Source organism: Medicago sativa, chromosome 3 (genome assembly GCF_051527215.1).
Source record: "Medicago sativa cultivar Bolivia chromosome 3, Bolivia_mono, whole genome shotgun sequence".
Taxonomy (NCBI): domain Eukaryota; kingdom Viridiplantae; phylum Streptophyta; class Magnoliopsida; order Fabales; family Fabaceae; genus Medicago; species Medicago sativa.
This window is the reverse complement of record NC_140751.1, coordinates 63,969,740-63,992,917: the sequence shown is the minus strand read 5'-3', so window position 1 is coordinate 63,992,917 and position 23,178 is coordinate 63,969,740. Positions and strand designations below refer to the sequence as shown.

Sequence of the window (23,178 nt, the reverse complement as noted above, 5' to 3'; positions counted from 1 at the left end):
GAGTAGACGTGTCAGATTAGACGTTTTTGTCTCTTGCGATCAAGCTTCAGCTCGGATTCCTAACCTACAGTCATCGTCATCATCAAGATTGTCGTCGTTCTTCAAGGTCTGATAAGGGACGCACTATTGTGTTGATCCAGATGTTTCTAGATGGTGGTTGTGATTCTAGGCTTATGTTTCTAGTATTCCTTCCCGCGCCGGAAGGAGGGTCTTATTTGGTTTGTACTTTGGGGCTCGAAAGAGCATTTATCTTGATGTGTTTTGCAGGGAGAGGATGGTATGTGGATCTGCTCCGTGTTGACGATTGGTCCATTCACCACGGTCTAGACCTCTACATAAGAGGTTGTTATAATCCATTTGTGTTGTTTTTAATTTTCATATTACCCGTTTGGGTAGACCTCCATTTTATGGATAAACTGGTTAGGTTTATGTCCCGCAGTTTTTTATTATGTATTTTTCCCGTTTTTTTTTAATAATATATTTATGAGCATTTGGCAGAAGATTAGAATTAGGTACCAACTTAGTTGAGAGTCACTCTTTTTTATGTCACTTGCTTTGGCCTTATAAAAAAAACGAATCGGGGAAGAGATCGTGGTTGTTTTCGTACTTAGAAAATAAAATAAAATTGAAGAGGGGGAGAGAGAAGAGAGAGATTCGTAGCTTTTAAAGAAAAGAGTGGATGTGAATTTTGTTGGCTTGGTTCACTTATAAAGACAACTAGAACAATTCCTAGCCCTTGGATCCAAGTGTAAACATGTTGATTTGATCTTTAGCCTTTCTCTCAATTTTGGTCACCAAGATTTCATATTTAAAGATAATAGGATTAAATGTTGGCCATTGGATTGAAATAGTAAATACATGTGCTCTAAATCTTAGCCATTCATTCTTACTTGGCCGTTGGACGCAGTTGATAATGTTAAAAATGTTCGCTATCATTTTTGCCGATAAGGAAACTTTTTATCCAGATATTTTATATTACATGTTTTGATGAGAAAATTTCCGACAGGGACATTTTTTTTATGTATAAATCTATGGTAAGTAATTTTGTGTCTATACGAAAAAATTTGTAATAAACAGGGTCGTTTAAAAAAATTAAGCGCGGCGAAATTTCCGTTTATTGAAAGGATTGAAAATGAAGTTCTAGAAAAAAATTCTAAATTTTTTACCACGAGTAACTGTCACAATAAATAGCCTAAAATATTCGACCAGGGATTAAAATTTATCGTCGAAGGTATTATTTAATTTTATTTGATCCTAAATATTTTTATATTATTAATATTTATTTACAAAATTACGGGTCTTACACCACCGGCCTTGATGGCACGAGGGCCTCTGCAGCTGTCGCTTGTGATTTCAAGCTTGTCAGTACATAATTAAAGCCGATAACGAGGTAGATTGAATGTTTGTTGGTGCATGCAGCATATATGTTTTTGCAGAAAATGCAGTAGACTGAAGCTCTGTTGTTGCTTGTTACATGCAGTGAAGCTGTGTCGTTTGGCTGGAAAAAAACTGGATGCAGCATGCTAACTAGGCTATTGGTACGGAATATTATGTTGGTACAGAGAATCAAATTTGATGGACCTAATCGTCCATTGGTAAAAGTTTCTTGACCTATACCAACGGCTTTTGTGCCTTGAATGATTTTTGCCGTTGGTATAAGTCAAATTCTTTGTAGTGTAAAGTGTGTCATAGATGCGGCTTTATTTCCACAACACATTTTGTGGTTGGCATGTGCATTTCAAAACGAGAAAGGTGAGTTTATTCGAGCAAAAACATTTCACAATGTATGGTATGTGCACTCAAAATTGCATTTAAACCAGAAAAAAAATCAAAGAGATGTCCATATATTTGATTTTATTTTCTTATAGCACTTGTTCGAGGAAAGCAAATATATATAGGTATGTCCTTAAATCATTTCTTAAAACTTATAAACTTTGAATACTAAATACTTGGCTTATGGAACTACTTTTTTTCTAGAAAGGGATCCAACTATATATTGATATTATCCAATCAATACTTAAGTCCAATATTTATTTATTTATTTTTCCAACCTAAAATAACTATATCTTAATTCATCGTACTTAAAATACTGATCTTCATATCTAAGAAATACATAATTTATAAATTTTAAGAAGCTTGAGTTATGTTGATGTTAGAGAGTAGTCCGTATTGTCCAATGTTAATTGTTTCTCAAAAAGGTTCCATTTATACACTACTAGGAAAAACAAAATTAGGGAGGGATTTTGTCAAAAAAAAAAAATTAGGGAGGGATATTAGTGACGGAAAAAATAAAATTTCTCATAAATTTCTTGGTCGCAAAATTTAGTGACAGAATTAGAGAGGGATTTCATGTTTTCCCTCAAAAAAATTTCTCACTATTTTTTGTTTTTTTAGTAGTGATAGCGAAAGGGTCTTGGCTTAAAGGTTCCATTCCATTTATAGCGAAAGGTTCCATCAAAACCATACAACAGTTGTGCGACCAATAAAAAAATAATGTAAAGGGGGAAGATAAATCTTACTCAAAAAAAGATATCACTAGCACCACCAAAGAAATCTATATATGTTAGATCCTGGGACTTTGCTTTAACTTTTTCTCAATCTCTCACATAATATCAAAGAGCTCCAACAAAGCTCTCACCAAAACAACCCCACTTACTAGAAAGATTAAGGTTTGGAACAAAAGGCTCTTAGTGTGAGGGAGGGATTGTAACGGACTAACCCTAGAAAGAGGAGAGGGGAGGGTTTGAGAACGAATTGGGAAGAGAGTGGTTGTTTTCGTACTTAGAAAGTAAAATAAAATTGAAGAGGGGAAGAGAGAAGCGAGAGATTCGTAGCTTCTAAAGAAAAGAGAGGATGTGAATTTGGATGGGTTGGTTCACTTAAAAAGACAACCAAAACAATTCCTAGACCTTGTATCAAAGTGTAAACATGTTGATTAGATCTTAGCCTTTCTCTCAATCTTGGTCACTAAGATTTCTTATTAAAGAAATTAGGATTAAATGTTAGCCATTGGATTGAAATAGTATATACATGGCAGTTGGACGTAGTTGATAATGGTAAAAATGTCCGCAATCATTTTAACCAATAAGGAAACTTTTTATCTTGGTATTTTAAATTACGTGTTTTGATGTGAAAATTTCCGAGAAGAAAATTATTTTTGATGCATAAATCTATCGTAAATAATTTTGAGTCTGTACAAAAATATTTGTAGTGAATGGGGTTCGTTTAAAAAAATTAAGCGCGGCGAAATTTCTTTTTATTGAAGGGAATGAAGTTCTAGAATTTTTTTTCTAAAATTTTTACCATGAGTAACCGTCACAATAAATAGCCTAAAATATTCGACGGGGGATTAAAATTTATCATCGAAGTTATTATTTATTTTTATTTGATCATAAATAAAAATAGACATGGAAGCATAATATTATATATATTATTAATATTTATTTTAGCACATAATTAATGCCAATAATGAGGCAGATCGCATGTCTGCTAGTGCAGGCAGCATATATGTTTTTGCAGAAAATGCATAGCTGAACATAAACAAAAACACCATTAAAATACAATGTCACATTAAGAACTAGTTAAAACTGAAAAAATAAAATTAAGGTAATAAGATACATACAATCTTCATCACATAATCTGATCAGAAAATGAAGGAAGACTTCAAAGAAAATTTAACCATAACAGACGGCATGACACAACACATAGGAATTGAAATGATCAAATCTTTGAACAGGTGCTTCCAAAGATAAAAATCGTTCCCATCAAACTTTTGAGGGTAGTTGATCGATGTTGCACAATACTTCTTATCAAAATGTTTTCTGCTGTCATTTGAGTTGATATTGGTTATGGAGCTACATCTGCTTGCTCATCATTTTCATTAGCTTAGCTGATGCTTCAGAATCATGCTTCCCTCAAACCTTTTTTTCTTGCCTTTTAGTCTGCTCCTTTTTCTTGCCTTCGAGATCGTTTGACCGTAGTGGAATCATCGGCATGATCATCGACAGTAGTTGACTTGCACTAATCAAATGGAGGGCGCACGATGGCGTGTACCAGACTTGCACTATAGAAACCAAAAATTTATTTAAACTAAAAATACATAAGCTTAAGTGATATGTTTGACAATAGGGCTTTGGCAACTTCATTTTCTAAAGAATTTGAATTGAAAAATTAAAGCTCAGGTCATTCGTGGATTTTTTACGATAGTTTGATTGGCACCATATAGCATTCTTCTTAAACATATTAGACTTCGTTTCAAAAATTATTTGGAAATGTACTATTTTAATATGTGTTGAGTATATTTATAATTTCAAAAATGTGTTGAATCATAATTCAACAAGTTCATTTTTTAAATTTTTTGGGTGTCATGATTATTATTTTTTTGGATTTTTTTAGAGATTGTGATATCCGGTGTAATCACTATCTAGTTTTGTTATGGAGACTGGGTTATGCGACCGAGTAATCCGTTTTTATCCAATTTTGTCATGTGGTTCAACAAGTGACCCCATGATTCAACCAATGAACCTTTAAACCCATGACCTTGCCGGTTGATGGTTGGTCTGATTTTTAAAACACTGGATAGGATAATTCTAATACAACCTATACTCAAGATATAAAACACAAAGACAGGTCGAGATAAGATTAATAATAGAATTACAGTATCATGTCCAATTGATGCATTAAACAAATGACATAAGTAGGATATGATAGAATTATCATATACCTTCTTATTTTGACCATCAAATGGATATTTATAGCCTTTTGACATTTCTTTGATAGTCTATCCCTACATGTTCAGCACTTTAGATCATATTCTAAGAAAAGTTATAATTATTGTAATTAATAAAATGTTCCTAAAAGTTTTTTTTTGAATGACAAATATATATATAAGAAAAAATATCTCGTAGAAGAGTACAACGAGATACAAATAATGAGTGCAAAATGTACTCTAGTCAAGAAATAAACAAACCAAAAGGATCCCTCTCTCATACAAACACGAGCAGAAAAAGCAAACAACAAAATACAAGCAACTAACATTCTATCAAGATCACCAACCCCAACCGAATATGAGGAAGATTAGGAACAGAACCCTGCATATTCAATCAACATGTTGTCAAATCCACCACATATCATTATCAATGCAATCGCCAAATGGGTTCATGATCACAATCATATAAGGAACAAGTGTGACCATGATGTTTTTTTAAAACTCGCTTCCAAGAGGTGATTTTAACCATATCCACCACTTGCAACACATATGTATCCTGCCCCCAAAAAGATGCGAGCATTATGGGATTTCCATAAAGACCACACAACAGTTTTCAGACTAATAAGAAACCTAACCTCTTATTTTTTCCCCCACCTAAATCTAATAGAATACTGCGAAAACTTGTTAAATCTGAAGGTAAAACAAACTCTCATCCTAACTACCTAAACACGTGATATCACACCTGACTTAAAAAATGACATCCAACAAAAAGATGATAAGCTGACTCTACTTGTTCATTACAAAAAAACGCAAAAAATACTCACAGGTCAACTATAATCCAACCATATGATTTTTGTTCGACTCGATAAATATAAGATGCACAAATATATATTCCAAACATATAAAAGCTAACTTTGAGTTTTGTTAACTAAATTTGTAATAAAACCGTCCTTAAGCGCCACTATGTAGCCACATGCGATAATTTAACAAGGAATTAAAATAAAAGTTTATAACATTCAAATATTCATATTTTGTTGACTCGGACTTCATATTCTTCTCATTTGCTCTGATTGGCACAATAGTATCAGTTTGCATTATCCTTGATGCTTCTTCTCCAATTTGAGCTGGTTAAAGAAATTAGCAAAATATAGTTAAAAATAAGTGTTATATATAAATATAAATATATATATATATATATATATATATCTGTGTGTGTGTGCGCGCGCGCGCGCAGATAAACATGATACAAGTAGTGAAGTAGATACGGACAAACATGATATGTATAATACAGAAACATATGTTATGGTTGCCCACTATGTTAATTGAATGTCAATATGAATATGTACGGGGGAGAAAATCACTAAGGAGGAGGTAAGCAGGAAACGAGATTGCATGTTGTAATAAAGCACACAATTTTCACGTTGGTGTGCATCTTGGTCGTTTATTATAGATCGACAGTTCAAATTAAGGCAGTTATAAAATCATTGTAAATAATATCGGCCACACATTTAAGATATGAAGGTTTTGATCTGTTACAACATCCTGTTCTAACAATACGTAATTCAGATCCGAAAAGCAGGGGCTCCAAACCCCTACCCACAGGCCACAACCTCAACATATATTTGTATACTATCAATAAATTTGTTTTTTATTTTAAGGATATCAACAAAGAATATACATGTATGTACACACACATGCGCGAGCACACACATACTTATATTTGAGTTGTGTTGTATAAATACAAATTTTAAGACATCTATGTAAGTGTAACATTGCATCCTTCTATCTATATTCTCTCACTTTTCATCTTATACAACACACACAGATTATGAAAATACACACAAACACAAAGGGGCACCATATTTTTATCATGTATGATATATTATTTTTAATACACAAACCTTAATTATGAATTTTTAAACAACAATTTAGGCATATGAGTCATATTATAATTAGTACAAAAATATTGTTTAAAATACTAGTAAGCATTTCAACATACCTCTTGTTTTGTGCTTCAGAAACTAGTTTCTCCTGAAGCTCCCTCAGCCTATTCACCTCAGCTCTCTTATTCTCAATCTCAACTGAAAATAAACATACTCGTGTGAAACAAATGGCAGAGACACGATAATAAATGCTAGATATAAAGACAAATGAGTAATATCACCTTCTTGAAGTATCCTTTCTTTTTCTCTTACAGCAATTTCAAGTCTTAATTGGTGGTGTTCAAGACTCAACAACCGCTGCTGATTTTCATAGGCTTCAACTTGTGGGCGAAGGAAAGATAACTCAGCCTGCATGTAAAAAATATCTCAAAATCATCTTCACAAGTATTTTTTTTGGATAGATATGGTGGGAATATGGATCCCTTGTTGTTTAGGTTCATCAATTTGTTGAGTTATGCTATTTGAACAATCAAATCTAGATCAAATGACTCACATGTCAATTTTTCAATTGAATTCCAAATTATAAGTTGATACATGAATAGATCGATTATGATCGAATGGTTCAAATCAACAAGATCGTAGTGTATTTATCTACATCAAATTAATACAAATAATCGAGAAATTGAAATTTTTTGAAGTCGTAACCAGCCGTTCTACATCTAGAGCAATTGATGAAGATCAAACAACACAAATTACATAAAGTGTATTTCAATTTCAATTTCAATTTGGTGAAATTAGAATTTGTGTTGTTTGATTCTCATCTAAACACCATTCGCTTTCGCGATTGGGGATAATTTAAGTCTCTTCGAAACACGTGAACATATATTAATAGGACAAAATGCATAAATTACAATCTTCGTGATATGATAAATAATGATGTGAACCTGCAAATATTTTTCCATCTGTTCCAAATCTGCAATATAATCGAGTTTTTTCAATCTCGATTTTTGTGCAGCAGCTCGATTTGCTTCAATCCTAAGAACAAGATAAGATAAAAGATGAAAATCTAAAATATATTATATTGATTTTGTGTAGGAAATAAACAACTGATTTAGATTTGATTAGAATAAAATCAATCAAATCAACTATATTAGATAGGGTATCACATTCATAGATGATAAATCTAATAACATGAAACTTAAACCAACAGATAGATTTATTTTAATTTTTAATTAAAAATAAGATGAAAACAATTACAATATTAATTAAGTTTATTATTAAAATCACAGTTGACCATGATAAAGCCTAAATAGAACTTTTGTCAAAAAAAAAAACATAAATAGAACCAACTCGCATTTATCGGATTTTTTTTCAGGTAAAAAAAATGTAATATAAAAAATATATTATTCCCATCACACGTTTAGCCTTAAGAATCAAAATTTCTATCCTCCATATTTTTAACTTGCCAACTGATTGTTTTTATTGCTTACAAGCATAAGTAAGACAAGTATACCGTTTGAGCCTCTTTGGATCCAATTTTTGTGTTGCTTGATCACCAACACCAACATCTGCAGATGCACTACCACCACTGATGTGTTTCTTCTCAACATGACCAAGATCTGATTTTGGTATACTAATGTTATTAGTTTTGTGGTCTTGTGGAGTTTCTTTTACTCCACTGCTACTTGCCTCTTGTTTACCAAGGCCGATGCTCATCCAAGAGGGTTGCCATGGTCGAAATGCTGATGAAGATCCATGTGAGAAGGGTCTAACCATGTTTGATTTCTTAGACCCTGGTCCCTCTTCTGTTTGCAACATGTCTATACCAGTCATTCTCTTTGGGATGCCCTGCATTTTTTCTGATAAACAAAAGATGGAAAACATGCATCATCTCAATAAGTTGAAATAAGAGACTCAAATTCAAACAAACTTAATAGAAAGAAAAAATTACTAACCTTTTTCCATTAGAAAAGCTTGAATTTCACTCCCCCACTACCAGTGAGCACTATGATATTTATATACATGCGTATACTACACGTGTCTACACCACACAGGTGTAGAGGATCCAGGTCGACGTGTATTTGTATATATGCAAAGTTATTTTTTACCATGTATTTAATTTTAATGTGTATACCATATATATGAAAAGGAACAATATAATGACTTGTTGAATAAAGTATTCTTGAATTTAATCAATTGCTCCCTCAGTCTCATAATATATACCATTCTTGTAAAAATAAATTTTTTTACTCTCTTTATCCCACAATGAGTGATCTATTGAACAATTTCACACAAAGAAAAATGTATATATGGCTCACATTCCATTTGACAAGTACTCATGTGAAGTATTGGTGCATGAATGATTTTACTCACAAACCAAAAAAACATTGATTATACCCTAAAATGACTAAAATACCACTAAGATAAAGAAAAAATTATTCCTTGTATTCTCTAGTAAACTAAGTCTACGTAAACTCAATGTGAATTTTTGTAAGTCATGCAAACTGAATTTACGGTAGTATATATAAACTGAGTTTATGGACTTGTACGTAAACATAGATTACATACATTACTCTAAACTGAGTTTACATACATTATACAGTAAATAACTCAATTCAACGTAAACCTCTAAGCCCAAAGAAAAAAAAATATGAGTTTATGTAAACTCAGTTTATGTAGGTCATGTAAACTAAGTTTACGGTAGTGTAAAAAAACTTAGTAGTTTATCTAAGTTATGTAAACTAAGTTTAAGGTAGTGCATGTAAATTGAGTTTCTAAAACCAAAGAAAACATATTCGTCTACATAAATTCAGTTTACGTAAATGTAAATATAATTTACGTTAGTGTACGTAAACTGAAAGTACATATACTAGCATAAACTCAGTTACATACACCATGCCTCTAAAATCGAATAAAAAAATATGAAATCCAAGAGAATCGAAGAACATTTTTCAAACACAAAGCAAACATAAAGAAATTGAAGAAAAAAATAAAAAAACTCATAAAATCATTATTGAAGAGAAAAAATTCACTGAGATTTGGTAACACATCCATGAATATTTATGAAAGAGCGGATGAATAAAATTACATACAGAAAATTACACACACACACACACACACATACATACAGAAAATTACACATGAGTAAGTGGAAGGCAGGCGGGAAACAAGTTGCACCGCTAAACCTTGTTGGATGGCAAAATCAATCCTCGTAAACACAACATTCATAGACCTAGAAGACATAATATTTCTATCAATGGCCCTTTGAACTCAATGCATAATATTTCTATGCAGGACCCTTCAAAGGCAATCGGGAAACTAAGGCCAACAGATATTATGGTGTACGGAGGGATAGGATGAAAATATACATGTGAGATTTGACTGGGGTTTCACCATTGGGAGATCAGTGACGGTTCCCACATCAATGTTTGGAACGATCCTTGGATACGTTCCCCCCCCCCCCCCTACACTTAAATCTTCCACTATTCCTTCTCCTAGTGTGGCTGAGCTAATTGTCAACAATCTGCTTAATCCGGATCTGTCCTTTCGGAATATTGATCTCATTCATTCTATTTTTAACTACCAAGATGCTACAACAATACTTTCTATCCCTCTTAGGAACAGAACTATGGTGGATAATTATGTCTGGCAGCACATGGTCGATGGTTCCTACTCCGTCAAATAAGCCTACATGCATTGTATGACACTTGCAGACAATATGTCGAACGCTGCTGATCCAGACCAGAACTGGAACATTATTTGGAAGCAAAAAGTCCCCCCAAGGTGTGCTCCTTTCTGTGGCGTGCAGCACATACTTGTCTTCCCACCCGCTCCGGCTTAATCCAAAAAGGTGTCCCTTGCTCCGATACCTGTGCGCATTGTGATGTTCTAGCAGAAACGCATACACATCTCTTCTTTGTGTGTCCTAAGGCTGTTAGTTGTTGGGAGCTGCTGCAACTTGACACAATCATCCGTGACTTGCTTCCTACTTCGTATGATTTTTCCACTCTTTTATTTAATCTCTTTGACGGGTTGATAACCGAACAACAATCTATGGCGTCAATGGTTTTATGGAGCTTGCGGAAAAACCGTAACTCTAAGTTATGGGAGAATTCAGATTCAGCCCCCACCTTCATTGTGCAAAGTGCGAAGGACTCTCTTAATGAATGGCGTTATATGCAACATCATAAGAATCAGGGACAGCAGGTACATCACACGGTTCTGTGCGATATTCAACAACAACTCAGTGGCAGGCTACGGGCTGTGCATCCGTAACTCAACAGGACAATTTATAGCCGGTATGTCAAACTTTTCACACTGCTCCCTCATGCCTGTCGAAGCTGAAGCATGGGGACTTCTAGAGGCTATTAAATAATTTAATTTAAATTTGATGTTGCTAAAGACATGTCCTCTGTGATCTTTGAGTCTGATTGCAAAGCCATTGTTGACATAGTAAACTCCTCTCATTTGCCACAAAATGAGCTAGGAGACATTATATCTACTTGTAAGGATTTATTATCCATTCATACTAGTTTTATTGTGAACTATTTTAGGAGGCAAGCAAATTAGGTTGCTCATTCCATAGCAAGAGCATCCTTATCCAACCCTAGCCCCTATGTTTTCTATGATGTATCTTCTCATTTGTACTCTTTGATAGTTAATGAAATGGCCTAAGCTTGCCTTTGCTAAAAAAAAAAAAAAAAACTTTTAGATGCTTTAGAAGTCTTTTTCAAGTGCCAAAATCAATTCTAACTCCATAAAATTGTATTTGGCTCTTTTTTTAGAAATCAATTATTTTGTAGACTAAGAGCAATTCTACTTGAAGCTACTATTTGTAGCTTTCGATTTTAGAATTGATTACAACACGTAAATTTATAATTTAATACATTCTTACATGAATGTACCCAAATACAAATCTATATATATATATATATATGCAACTCAAGTGTAGTTAGAATCATCTTTACACAATCAATTCACTTAAAATCAATTATTGTCAAAGAAGAACCAAATGATGTGAAGGTTTATGAGAACAATGTGAAGATGATAAAGAACATACAAATTTTTATTTTAATTAAAATCAATAAAAAAAAATGTTATTTTCTTATTTCAGTTTTACTATTTTAATAAAAAAAAAATATTAATAAGCATACATTTTATATTACAAGGGTCAGGGTGGAATCAAAACTTTATTTTTAAAGGGATCCAAGTTCCCTTGCCACATAATCAGATTACAATGATAAGGTCCTCGTGAGCTTAGCTCAGTTAGTAGATACAATACATAATATATGCAAAGTGATCTGGGGGTTCAAACCTCGGCCACCAAAAAAATATTGCAATGATAAGGCTAAACGAGAGATTAAAGTTGGAGAATTTGATATTACAAGGGTGGCATCAAAACTTATATTTTTATAGGGATCAAATATGAATTTCGCTCATATTACAAAGACTAAAATAGGGATTAACCCTTGATTTTTTTGAAGTTTTTTTTTTGTTGATAGATTTTGAATTAAGTATTATCAGATCATATGAGAATTCCCTATAACACACATTTGATGGTTAAATACTTGAAATTTGCATTAAAACTGAAAGATATTTATCTACTTTAAAGCAAATTATTTTATTCTTGACATGCATAAAAGCCACTGAATCCAAACCATAATACAACATAAAATGTTCTTTGTAGCTTCTTATTGAAAAGTAAAAAACAAAGGAGACTATTGAAATTACAAACAACTTATTCTTCAATTTATTCAAACTAATGTTGCATCCCCCACAACTGCTCGAATCTCATGTCTCTCTAGTTTGGTTTGATTGAACTGGAACTAGCGACAGAATCTGCACAAAATAAATAGGAAACATGTTTTAAAAGAAAAAAAAATGTTTGTAACTGAAATGTGTATATATCATATCTCATTTCTACACACTACCATATAACACTAAAATTTGATCATGAAAATAATAAAAAAAAATATTATTTTTTTACAAATAATTCCAAGTAAATAACATAACAATAGGTAATTTTGTAATTGAAATCAAAAACAAGAAATGAATTGTTTTTTCCCTTAAACTGAAAAAGTATACTTAGTTTTAACATGTGTAGATAGTCTTCAAGTTTTGTCTATACAGTATATTCTTACCTTGATTTGAAAATATCTATGAACATTCATAATATAAGATACAAAAAAATTAGATTGAATTGTGTATATTAACTGCATGCAAAGCACATCCAAAATATGCATAATTAAGTTATTTACCTTGTTCCTTTGTTTTGAGCCCTTTCAGCCTTTGCATTTCTTCCATGTTGTTTTCAATTTCAACTGAAATTTGAACAAAATGAGTTCAATAATGCTATAAACTAACCGCATAGACATAAAAACACAGAAAAATTTAGGGCTAACCTTCTTTGAGTAACCTATTCCTTTCAAGAGTAGCAAGTTGTAACCTAAGTTGATGGTGCTCAATCAGCAATGCCCTTCTCCTCTGGTAATCTTGTTGGATTTCATAACGAGTCTTGTTAATGCTCGCCTACATAAGGGAAACCTCAAAATAAGTTAGATATACTATAATTGAAATTGTTAGATACATTCAATTAAAGAAAATAAACAATGTGTTATAGTTCAAAATCACCGTCAAATCTCTTTTTGTTTTTTCCAGATCGATAATGTGGTTAGCTTTCTGCAATCTGTATTTCTTTGCATAAGCTCTATTTGTCAACCTACGTACACAAAAAGCCATATATTATTCAAACCTAAAAATTTAAACAAAAAAAGAATATTTAACCCAAAAATATATAATTAAGTATATATGCACACAACTCGATCCATATATAGGTACCGCTTAAGTATTTTTGGATCTTCTTCGGTTTTGCCTAAATTGTGATCCAAGCAGATAGATTTTCCTGCTCGGGATTCACGGTTTTGGTTGGTGTTAATTAAATTAACACCAGCAGCATCAGGAGTTGCAAAGCTAAGATTGAAGATATTCGTTTTAGCTTGATCAAGAATAGGGTTTTCCACTATGTTGATCTTGCTGCTTGTTCCTTCAACATCATGGCTCTTCTTTTGTAAAGCATTTTTCCACACTTGAAAGGATGAACTAGCACTGCTCATTAGCTTAGTTTTGGAGCCATGGAAGAGGAGGGTTTGAAGCTCACGGTGGATTTCACAGCACATAACTTATCCTTTTTTGAGCTCAGAAAATTGATTTTCTTTGCATCTTCTTCTCGCATATTTCACAATTCTTTGTCTTCCTGAAAAAAATTAAGAGAAACCAAAGAGGTAAAATAAGTAAAGGTTTTCACATAATTCTCCCAAGAAAAATAATAAAATTAAAATAAAAAATAAAAAATAAAATTTCTTCTTACACTGCTGAAAGAAATTTTCTCTATCTATCTCCACTTGTTTCTGAATTTTGTACAGTAGGCCAGTATATATATATATAGTAGTTTCTATACAAATAAATATTGAAGGGTTAATAATATAATTTTTTTAAAAGCAAAGTCAATATATGCTATATTCGTGAGTCTTTTCTTTTTAAAAAATATTCTCAATTGAATTATATAAATAAAGGTAGTCATTTCAAATAAAATACTTTATTTAATTATTATTTTTGTATTTATTTTATTTGGGAAATGCTTTTTGGTAGTGAAAATAAAATCAATTTGATCAGTGAATCAATAAAATAGTGAGGAAAAAAAAACTTTCATTAATATTAAATTAAATAATATCATATCTGTTTTTGCTTTCCCAAGCCATCTTTTGTTGCCTTTGAGTCTATGTATTGAAATTGTAATCAATGTCTGAAACACATGATGACTATTCAATATTTTTAAAAACTTTATTAAAATTATAAAATAAAATAATTATTCAGTCAAAAAAGAAAAGTTATTTGCTTAGAATAACAAAACTTTATTGAACAGAGAAAGAAAATCTAAAATTATGAAATTCTAGAGAGAGAAATTTTTTGACAAATTTTTCAAAACAATATATTTTGACTAAATTGAATTGGAACCATTTTTTTTATTAATAGTATTTTTAAAAAATAATTCTAACCATAAAGTATATGCTATTTTGACTAAATTTAAACTGCAAAATATAAACTTTGACTAATTTTTTTTAATATTATTAAAATAATTAGAATGTAAAGTCACAAGAGATTTAGGTGATATCTTTATCATTATCCATATGTTATATGGTAAAAAAATAATTTTCTTACAAATGATATAGTAAGTTTAATCTATAACTATTTCCTAATAGGCGTATTCACGTCCAAACCAATTCGAAATAAAATCGTAAATTGATCCAAAAGAATCGAAAATCACACATTAACTTGTACCCATACTTATCAATTGAAGTTTTGAACCATTTGTTGAGTACACATATTCACCATATTATGATTGTTGTCATCAATCTACTGTCTAACATACATACCAACGAACTTTGTGACAATACTACACCATTAGTTCATTATTGTCTAGTCATGCGCGGAAACAATGATTACTTTCCTTGTTTCTTGGCTTCGGGCTTCGGTATAGTGGTCACAATTAGATTAATCAGATTCATTGTAGTGTTGTTATTTATAAATGTAGGTTGACCATATGAAAGTCGAGTTGCGAGATTGATTTAATTTGGAAGTTTTTTATATGAATTTCTTGCCAATGGTGGCGTAGTACTTGTTGGAGAAATGTTTGTAACAATATTTGAATCAAACAGTTGTCCTAAAGTTTTGTTTCCCAAATTCTCTTGAAATGTAATTCCTTGTGGAAGTTGCATTGACGCCATCACAGGAATAGAAGGAATTTCACTTGACTTAGCACTTGCAAAACTTACCATGATCTTAGCACCCATATAATTTCGTGTTTTAAGGACGTTAATTAGATTATCAACTTTAGTGTTCCATAATTGCATATATTTTGCATACCTCAAGGTGCAAATTTTCTTCATTATGAACACATAATTTTCTCAAAACATGTTCCACCGAGGGTGCTAACTTTTTGTAGTTGATTTGTATATCATTGGAATTGGAATATGAATATCTATCAACAATTACATCAATAAATAGAATGTTGATGCTTCTTCAAAAAAAAAAAAAAATAGAATGTTGATTATGGAGCCTTGCAAAATTTAAAATGTAATATTCCACGAGTTTAATCCGAATATGCAAATTATATGTGTTTTGTTCCAACGCTCTTGTATTTCATGGAAATTATCATTGTCGCAACTATCTTTGAATACATAAACAAGGGACGAGGTTCTATTATAGAAAAAAGAATGGTTTTGATGTAAAATGTTTCTGTAGTAAAATGTACTTGAAGTTCAAGGTTTGAACAGAGTTAAAGTACAAAGAAGTGTAAGACACATTCATGAAAGTAAATTGACAACGAAAGTAACGTGCTTGAAAAGTAAACGACTTGAAAGGTAAGGTGCCCAAATTATTGATCAATAATTCATCTTCTTAATTTCATAATACATAAAATGCAGAAAATCCAAAAATATTCATCAGCCCCAAAAGCAAAACACGAGCATATCTATATTTTTAAGCAACATATATATAAAACACTCCCGGTACAAGCAGCCTTGTGGCTAGATTCACACACATTATGTATGCAAAAGTGGAGAATCCGAAATTCAAACCATAAACCCGACACATGATGTTTCTGGTAGCTGTCAACTGAGCTACACTTAGTGGACTGTCACACATTAATGGGGATTGGGTTAAGAGGATATTGTGCGGTTGGTCTTGCTTTAAATTATGTCTCAAATCAAGATAATTTCATGAGGATTATTTATTTACAAGGTTAGATATTTATATTTTCACTCTTTTTATATCAGTGAAGTAATCTTTTAAGTATCTTAAAACAGATTAATCAACATAATGCAACGAGTGGTAGTACCATGTGCACTATTTTTCTACAATATAATATTTTTGCTATAGTACTTACTTATTTATATTACACTCTTACAAGTTTCTGGTCATGAGGCCAAGTCAATTAATCAAGTGTTTTGTGCTTAGTTTTTTGACAAGATGTTTTAAACTTTTGTTTACCAGCAAACTGTAACAGAAGCATAGAGTCATCTAAACTTATCCCTCGGAAAATATTCATAATGCTAGACTTTTATTATATTAATTAAATTAATAATGTATACATTTGTTTTTCTAAATGATCCCATAATTTATTTTATATCATAATGATCATATATAATTTGTCTCTTTGAAATCCCTCCACTTCATCTGCCTCCGAGCAATCTCTGCTTCATTTGCCTATTTGGTTAACTTCAGCTGCTCAATTTCATGTAGGATCCTATCTATCTCAGCTGAATGATTTCATCATTCAATCACAAAACAAAATTAATTAATTAATTAATTAATTAGTTAAAATATCAAAGTACAAAACCACTAGAAAAAATTAAAATGTGGATATATTGATAATATAAACAATTGTTATTCCATCGAAAAAAAATTAAAAAGAAAAGTTTTTACCAAAAAAAGTTGAATTATCAGATAAAATTATAGATAAAATATATGATTTAATGAATTAAAAACACATAAATTAAGCTTATTTTAAAATATTGAGACATTAAAATTAAATATCAATTTATTTAATTTTATATCTAATTTTCTTTAATGATTAGAGTTTTTTTTTTTTTTATATTGATTAGAGTTATTCTAATAGTGTGTAATTAGAATGATTATCGAAGAAAGGGGAACATACCATTTTGAATCTCCCCATTTGAATTAACTTCTGACAAAGTTTCTTGCAGTATATTCCTTTCTGTCTTAAGGACGGATCCAATGTTCTTGTATAATTGGGTCATTGAGTTTTCTTCACAAATTATTTGCTGCATAATTAAAGAGTTAGCTCATAGGAAAATATCAATTTGTGAGGAATATACAACTATGGTTGAAAAAGCATGGAATTACTGCCAGGGACTGTTGTTTTTCTTCCAAATTTTGTATGTGAGCATTCTTTCTCTGGAGATATGCTTTTGCGTATGCTCGACTCTTTTCAAGCCTATAAACCAAGAAAATAATATACGTCAGATCATATAGTTTTATATTGATGAAGGAAATTGTGTACAATACTACACTATCTAATAATAATTGAAACAAAAATTTCATTTCCAATTGAGTGTTCTCATTTACCTTCACTCTTGTTTCTAAATTCTTCACCAAAAAAAAAAAAAAAACTCTTGTTTCTAAATTTTCGGTTAAATTCAATTTCCACTCAATCTAATTGCTTTCATCCGGGACGTGTAGGTGTCAATGTAATCTAATTTAGATTTGTCATTAAATCGTTCTAATTTAATTCTATAAATCGACCCCTTTCTTATTCAATAAATTATAGAGAGTTTATAATAAGCAAAAAATTATTTTAGAGCTATAATAAGATGTTTTGTATTTGTTTACTACAATGAAAATAGTGAAGGAAGTTTCTTTAATTGATATTTAAAATTAGGTATTTGCAAACCCAACTCACCTTCTGGCATAACGATCCCCTTTAGGGTTTGAGACCCCATGTTCAGCAACAGGCATGACATTGGCCACATCTGGCAAAGGCACATTTGCATGGATTTCATGTTGAAATGAAGTGTCCAACACAAATGGTGGAGGTGTAATTTGTGGCAAACTTTGGTCACCCCTTGTGTTGGAACTCGATGATCCTTCCATAGTTCCTTGAGAGCTGATTAGCCTACAAAAACAATAAAAGAAAAAAAAAACAATTTTAGCACTCAAAAACACATTATTTGTCTTGGGTTTGCTAGATTTTGTTGATGTATATGTGCTTACAAAAATAATAAGATAGCAAACCTTGACATAGATGAGTACTCAAATGAAAATTATATCTGACATTTATAGGAGTTAAGATCCTCTCTGTTTGTCAAAATAAATGGAGGATACAATTTAGAGAGAGATAGACACAAAAAAGATCCTCTCCAAGATTTTTTATCTTTATCTCTCAGATGGAAGCAATTGTAAATGGAGAGGATCTTGACTCCATTTATATAGGAAACATATTGTTTGTTTATGTAATAATGGTTTTAATTATCTTTTTCTTTGCATTAAATTTACTCAAAATACGCAAATAAAATGACAATGTACATTTATTAAGGATGATGTACAACTTCTTTTGTCAGTTTATGAGAAAAAGAGCTTAAGAATTCAAGTCTGACCATAACGATGATTGTTTCATCTACGAGTCAAATTCATGTACCCCAAATTAATTTGAGCTTATCTGAATTGGGTTATTGGCTAACAACAATGTATAACCTTTTATCAATGGAGATGTACAAATTTAAATATTGTGCATCTCTGTTGAGGAGAAGAAGAACCCTCTACACAAGAACACATTTGTGAAATCATTTGTAAACATGTTGTAATCGAATATTATTTAATTTGTAATATTTATTAGTATGGTTAATATTCTTTGTAACGAAACTTATGTTCTAATGTCCTAATACCATATAATATTTGAAGAAGAAATATATCACATATGTAATTAAGTTATTAAGTTCAAGTGATCGATCAAATTCACCAAAACACGAATCATTCAAGTGTGATTTCTAAGTGAGTAAGTTTTTATCAGACTTTATTTAATTATATAAAAAAAGATCAAGGGTATTTTGCTGAAAATTTGAAATTTAATTTATAAAATATCGCCTCTTTTCGTAAAAAAACTCTTTTCATTTAATATTTGAATTTTTCTAATTACATCCCATGTATTTCTATTTACACCCCAAAATGATAAAATTACCTTTAAATAAAATTTAATTTAATCTTAAACTAATTTTAAGTAGGTCATGTAAACTCAATTTAAGTGTACATACTTAAACTCGGTTTAACTAGGTAATGTAAACTTAGTTTAAGTCGGTAATGTAAAGTGAGTTTAAGTATACATACTTAAACTCAGTTTAAGTAAGTCGTGTAAACTTAGTTTAAGTGGGTCCTATAAACTAAGTTTAAGTGTACATACTAAAAATTAAATTTTGTTTTAACCTCTTCAACCTTGTTTAATGTATGTAATCTTATTTTAACTATGTATATGAAACTCAATTTAAGTAGGTTATGTAAACTAAGTTTACGTGTACCTACTTAAACTGAATTTAAGTTAACCTCAACAATGTACAACAAGAAAGAAACTCTAGCATCATTGAGAAAGAAGAAGAAATTCAATTACTTATATGCAATAGAGTATGGATGAAAGATGTTTTGATTCACTCTTTAATTTTCTATAGAGATTGATTGAACATCCATGATTGTTTGTGGGTGAAAGATGGTGAAATTTTAAAGTGACAATGAATGAAATTAAGGTTTTATGAAAATTTATATAAAAGGGCAATTATGGTATTATTATAAAATTTTAAGTAAACGTTGGTGTAACCATAAATACATGGGGTGTGAATAGAAATACTCTTAATATTTTTATTTTAAAGAACTTAGTGGCGATACTTACAAACACTAAGATGCAAAATATACCCCTCTTTTTTGCATCTTAGTGTTTGTAAGTATCGCCACCAAAATATACCCCTCTTTGGTATCTTCGTGTATGCATAAACATCAACCAATGAGTATGGGAGGCTTTTACTACCACTTTAGCATTTATACCATTGACTATAATATTTAAGAAATATAAGTGCATTTAAAGCCAATAATAAATGTAACCTTAAATACAAAAATAAATAGGTCAGTTGCGCGTTCATAAGTCCTAACTCAATTGAATAAAGTATCAAAATTGCGAGATCGGACAATGTGATTGGCGTTTAAACCGAAACTCTTCTACTTGTGCGTATGAATTTTCAATGTATTATCTTTTCGTCTATCTAAAATAATAAATAGATTATGTAAGCTTTTAAGAAAAAAATTAAATTCTAAAATAAGTATCTCTTTATTTGGTTAGCTATTAAATATAATTTATACCTATATATAAATGTGATACTATTATATTTACAATTTTATCTCTTTTATTTAATTATTTAAATTATTATTTAAAAAATGTTAAATTTCATTAAAATAGTAACAACACAACTAAAGTAGGAATTTAAATTATTAATTAAAATATTAGTCAAACTACATTATTTTAATCTTATTTGTCAAAAATATTTTATCATGGTATATGAGTGATGTCACAGTTTTAGGGTCAGTTTTGATCTGAAATCAACTCTCCTAATTGTTTTTTCTTTCTCTGTTAATTAAACAAGTGATTACCACATATTTTCCGTATTATTCGTTCATTTATTTTATTCTGTATGTTTTGATTTAGCGTCTTTGTGCGGTGTGTTTTTTGTTTTTTCGTCTTTGTACAGTGTGTTTTTTATTTCTCATCTTTTATACGGTGTTTATTTGATTCAGATCAAAAGATTATCTTTGATCAATTGTTGATTTAATCAATGACTTTGGCGTCATCAACGTTGTAGATCTAGAAACATGAGTATTCTGGAGAATTAAATTTAGTCATATCTGTAGGCACATCTACTATGTTGTTTTATGCTATTAACATGGATGTTGTGAGTTTGTTCACAGAGTCATCCTTTTTGTTTTTAGGGAATTTGAATTTGTATTGCATCGATGTACTCTATCAATTTGAATGAATGAATATTGTTTATTTGTTTAAAAAAAACAATGTCTTTAAAGTTCATATGATAACAATGTATGAAAGAACAATCGATTACACAAATATGTGTTCAAGTGTGTAGGACCATATAATTAAATTCTCACTCCACAGTCATGTTTTTGGTTTTGAAACACCTAGCTCTGAAGCAAAGGAATCATTTGGTACTTAATAGAAGCTATGAAGACTAAGACTATGATCTAAAGGATGTCAACAAAAGTCAAAACTTTGATCAAAAGTTGCATCAACCCAAAAAAAATTGATGGAAGCACATTCCGATGGACATGTCAGTGGTCAACGTATTGAGAAACTCTAACCAATTTTATCTTCTTTTGGAGGAACATCACTTTCAAGTTCTTATCATATTGTTTTTCTTCTTCTGACCACGTGCTGATACAAACAAAGTTTTTAAAAGACAGAGAATGCAACGAATCATTTCAAAAGAAGCATATGATTCCTCTAGTACTATTCAACATAATTATCCATTAGAGGCAAAGCTTACAAACTTGATCAAAACTTCTCAAGGAAGACTACTATATTGGCACTTTTTCAAACAGCGACTCTATTCTTTTCTCCTATTTAAGGAATGGGAGACTTCACGAAATTTAATTGTGTCAAAATTCTATCAAATTTCATAGCACACAAACACTTAATAAAAAATATTACAACTTTCAATCCAAGAATTTCTTAAGTGTTAGGAGTATATTGAGCTTTAAGTTAATTTACCACTCTCTGAGTATCAATATGTAAACACAATCAAATTTATTTGTAAACTCTGATTGTAGAAGTCCTCAAGTGTGAGGCAAGGAAATCTTAGAATTATGTGTCTAAGTAATTGTAATCTTATGTGATTATAGTAGAAAATCTCTTGGAATTGTAAGGGGACTGGACTAACCTCGGATTATGGGGTGAACTAGAATGATGAGTGAAAATTTAATGCTTTGATTTGAATTGTTTTGTTAAGGTTATTGGACAGATAGATGAATTGTGATTCATCTTTTAGGATGTTCGTTTTCGGGAAAAGAAGTTCTAGTCCTTGGACTGAGAAATTTAGTATTGTGATGACAACCTTTCGAGTTACATTGATTGTATTTCAAGGACAAATAGCGCGTTAAGGTGTAAACTATAGTTGGAGTATATTAGTTTAAAATTTTTGATTTCTATAACTGAACATGGTTTAGAGAAGTTGAGAATGATCATAGTTGTAACAGGGTAGGGGCAGTTGCCTACCAAAAGATATTAAGGCAATAAATCTTAGGGTGTTACAAGTTGATATTAAGGTACTAATTCTTAAGGTAATTTTATTAAGTCCCTATAGGTGACATACATGCAGATATTGTCGATGCCTGGCCCGTCTAATAGTTATCTAACTACTGGTGGTCCAACAAAGAATGTTTGGAGGAGCAAACGACCAACCAATTGTTGATGGCCTGGAGGCAATCGCATAAACGAATGAGGTGTTGCATGCGCAACCGGACCAGCAAGGAGGAGCTAACGAATTCCGTTGGCTGGGGAGATTTTAGGAAGAACCATCCACCTACTTTCAAATGATGGTACGATTTTGAAGGTCTGCAGATTTGGCTCAAAGAGATTGAAAATATCTTCATAATGATGTCATGCACTGATGCGCAAAAGGTATTGTTCGAAACACACATGTTGTCTGAAGACGCTGAGCATTGGTGGGAGAATTCTCGCCAGAGCTTGAAAGCTGCAGGTACCACAATCACTTGGGAGGGCTTCAGGAATGAGTTTCTGGATAAGTATTTTCCAACTGATGTTCGCAATAAGAAAGAAATTGAATTCCTGGAGTTGAAGTAGGGGGTATGACTGTGGCTGATTATGCGGCTAAATTTGAGGAATTGTCTAGGTTTTGCCCTCACTATAATGCAGTGGGAGCTGAAAGTTCCAAGTGTGTGAAGTTCGAGAATAGACTACTCCCCCGAGATTAAGCAGTTAATAGGTTATCATGAGATTCGACA

The 23,178-nt window shown here is 31.3% G+C and overlaps 3 protein-coding genes across 3 annotated transcripts; all 3 read right to left on the bottom strand.

The window, feature by feature from the left end:
• Positions 1 to 5,528: 5,528 nt before the first annotated feature.
• On the bottom strand, positions 5,529 to 8,424 carry LOC146939100 (uncharacterized). Its single transcript, XM_085749729.1, has 5 exons — positions 8,082 to 8,424; positions 7,536 to 7,657; positions 6,873 to 6,999; positions 6,708 to 6,789; positions 5,529 to 5,832 (listed from the first exon to the last, which is right to left on the bottom strand). Exons 1-5 carry the CDS (start codon positions 8,422 to 8,424, stop codon positions 5,793 to 5,795), a joined length of 714 nt encoding a protein of 237 aa, XP_085605855.1. The 3' UTR covers positions 5,529 to 5,792.
• Positions 8,425 to 12,198: 3,774 nt separating this feature from the next.
• LOC146939099 (uncharacterized) lies at positions 12,199 to 14,008 on the bottom strand. Its single transcript, XM_085757902.1, has 6 exons — positions 13,958 to 14,008; positions 13,429 to 13,843; positions 13,222 to 13,309; positions 12,993 to 13,119; positions 12,849 to 12,911; positions 12,199 to 12,429 (listed from the first exon to the last, which is right to left on the bottom strand). The coding sequence occupies exons 2-6, from the start codon at positions 13,764 to 13,766 to the stop codon at positions 12,392 to 12,394; spliced, it is 654 nt and encodes a 217-aa protein (XP_085614028.1). The 5' UTR covers positions 13,767 to 13,843; positions 13,958 to 14,008; the 3' UTR covers positions 12,199 to 12,391.
• Positions 14,009 to 16,715: 2,707 nt separating this feature from the next.
• Positions 16,716 to 18,277, bottom strand: LOC146939098 (uncharacterized). Its single transcript, XM_085749728.1, has 4 exons — positions 18,071 to 18,277; positions 17,515 to 17,605; positions 17,306 to 17,432; positions 16,716 to 16,907 (listed from the first exon to the last, which is right to left on the bottom strand). Exons 1-4 carry the CDS (start codon positions 18,259 to 18,261, stop codon positions 16,855 to 16,857), a joined length of 462 nt encoding a protein of 153 aa, XP_085605854.1. The 5' UTR covers positions 18,262 to 18,277; the 3' UTR covers positions 16,716 to 16,854.
• Between the last annotated feature and the right edge of the window lie 4,901 nt (positions 18,278 to 23,178).

What these genes read in the sequence shown, in the direction of transcription:
- LOC146939099 (XM_085757902.1), bottom strand. Translation starts at nt 13,766, where the DNA reads ATGTGCTGTGAAATCCACCGTGAGCTTCAAACCCTCCTCTTCCATGGC. An exon ending in AAACAAAAAGAGATTTGACG is followed by an intron (nt 13,120 to 13,221) that starts GTGATTTTGAAC and finishes TCCCTTATGTAG; the next exon opens with GCGAGCATTAACAAGACTCG. An exon ending in GAATAGGTTACTCAAAGAAG is followed by an intron (nt 12,912 to 12,992) that starts GTTAGCCCTAAA and finishes TTCAAATTTCAG; the next exon opens with TTGAAATTGAAAACAACATG.
- LOC146939098 (XM_085749728.1), bottom strand. Translation starts at nt 18,261, where the DNA reads ATGGAAGGATCATCGAGTTCCAACACAAGGGGTGACCAAAGTTTGCCA. An exon ending in GGGGATCGTTATGCCAGAAG is followed by an intron (nt 17,606 to 18,070) that starts GTGAGTTGGGTT and finishes CTTGGTTTATAG; the next exon opens with GCTTGAAAAGAGTCGAGCAT. An exon ending in AAATGGGGAGATTCAAAATG is followed by an intron (nt 16,908 to 17,305) that starts GTATGTTCCCCT and finishes GAAATCATTCAG; the next exon opens with CTGAGATAGATAGGATCCTA.
- LOC146939100 (XM_085749729.1), bottom strand. Translation starts at nt 8,424, where the DNA reads ATGACTGGTATAGACATGTTGCAAACAGAAGAGGGACCAGGGTCTAAG. An exon ending in AGATGGAAAAATATTTGCAG is followed by an intron (nt 7,000 to 7,535) that starts GTTCACATCATT and finishes TTTTACATGCAG; the next exon opens with GCTGAGTTATCTTTCCTTCG. An exon ending in AGAAAGGATACTTCAAGAAG is followed by an intron (nt 6,790 to 6,872) that starts GTGATATTACTC and finishes GTTTATTTTCAG; the next exon opens with TTGAGATTGAGAATAAGAGA.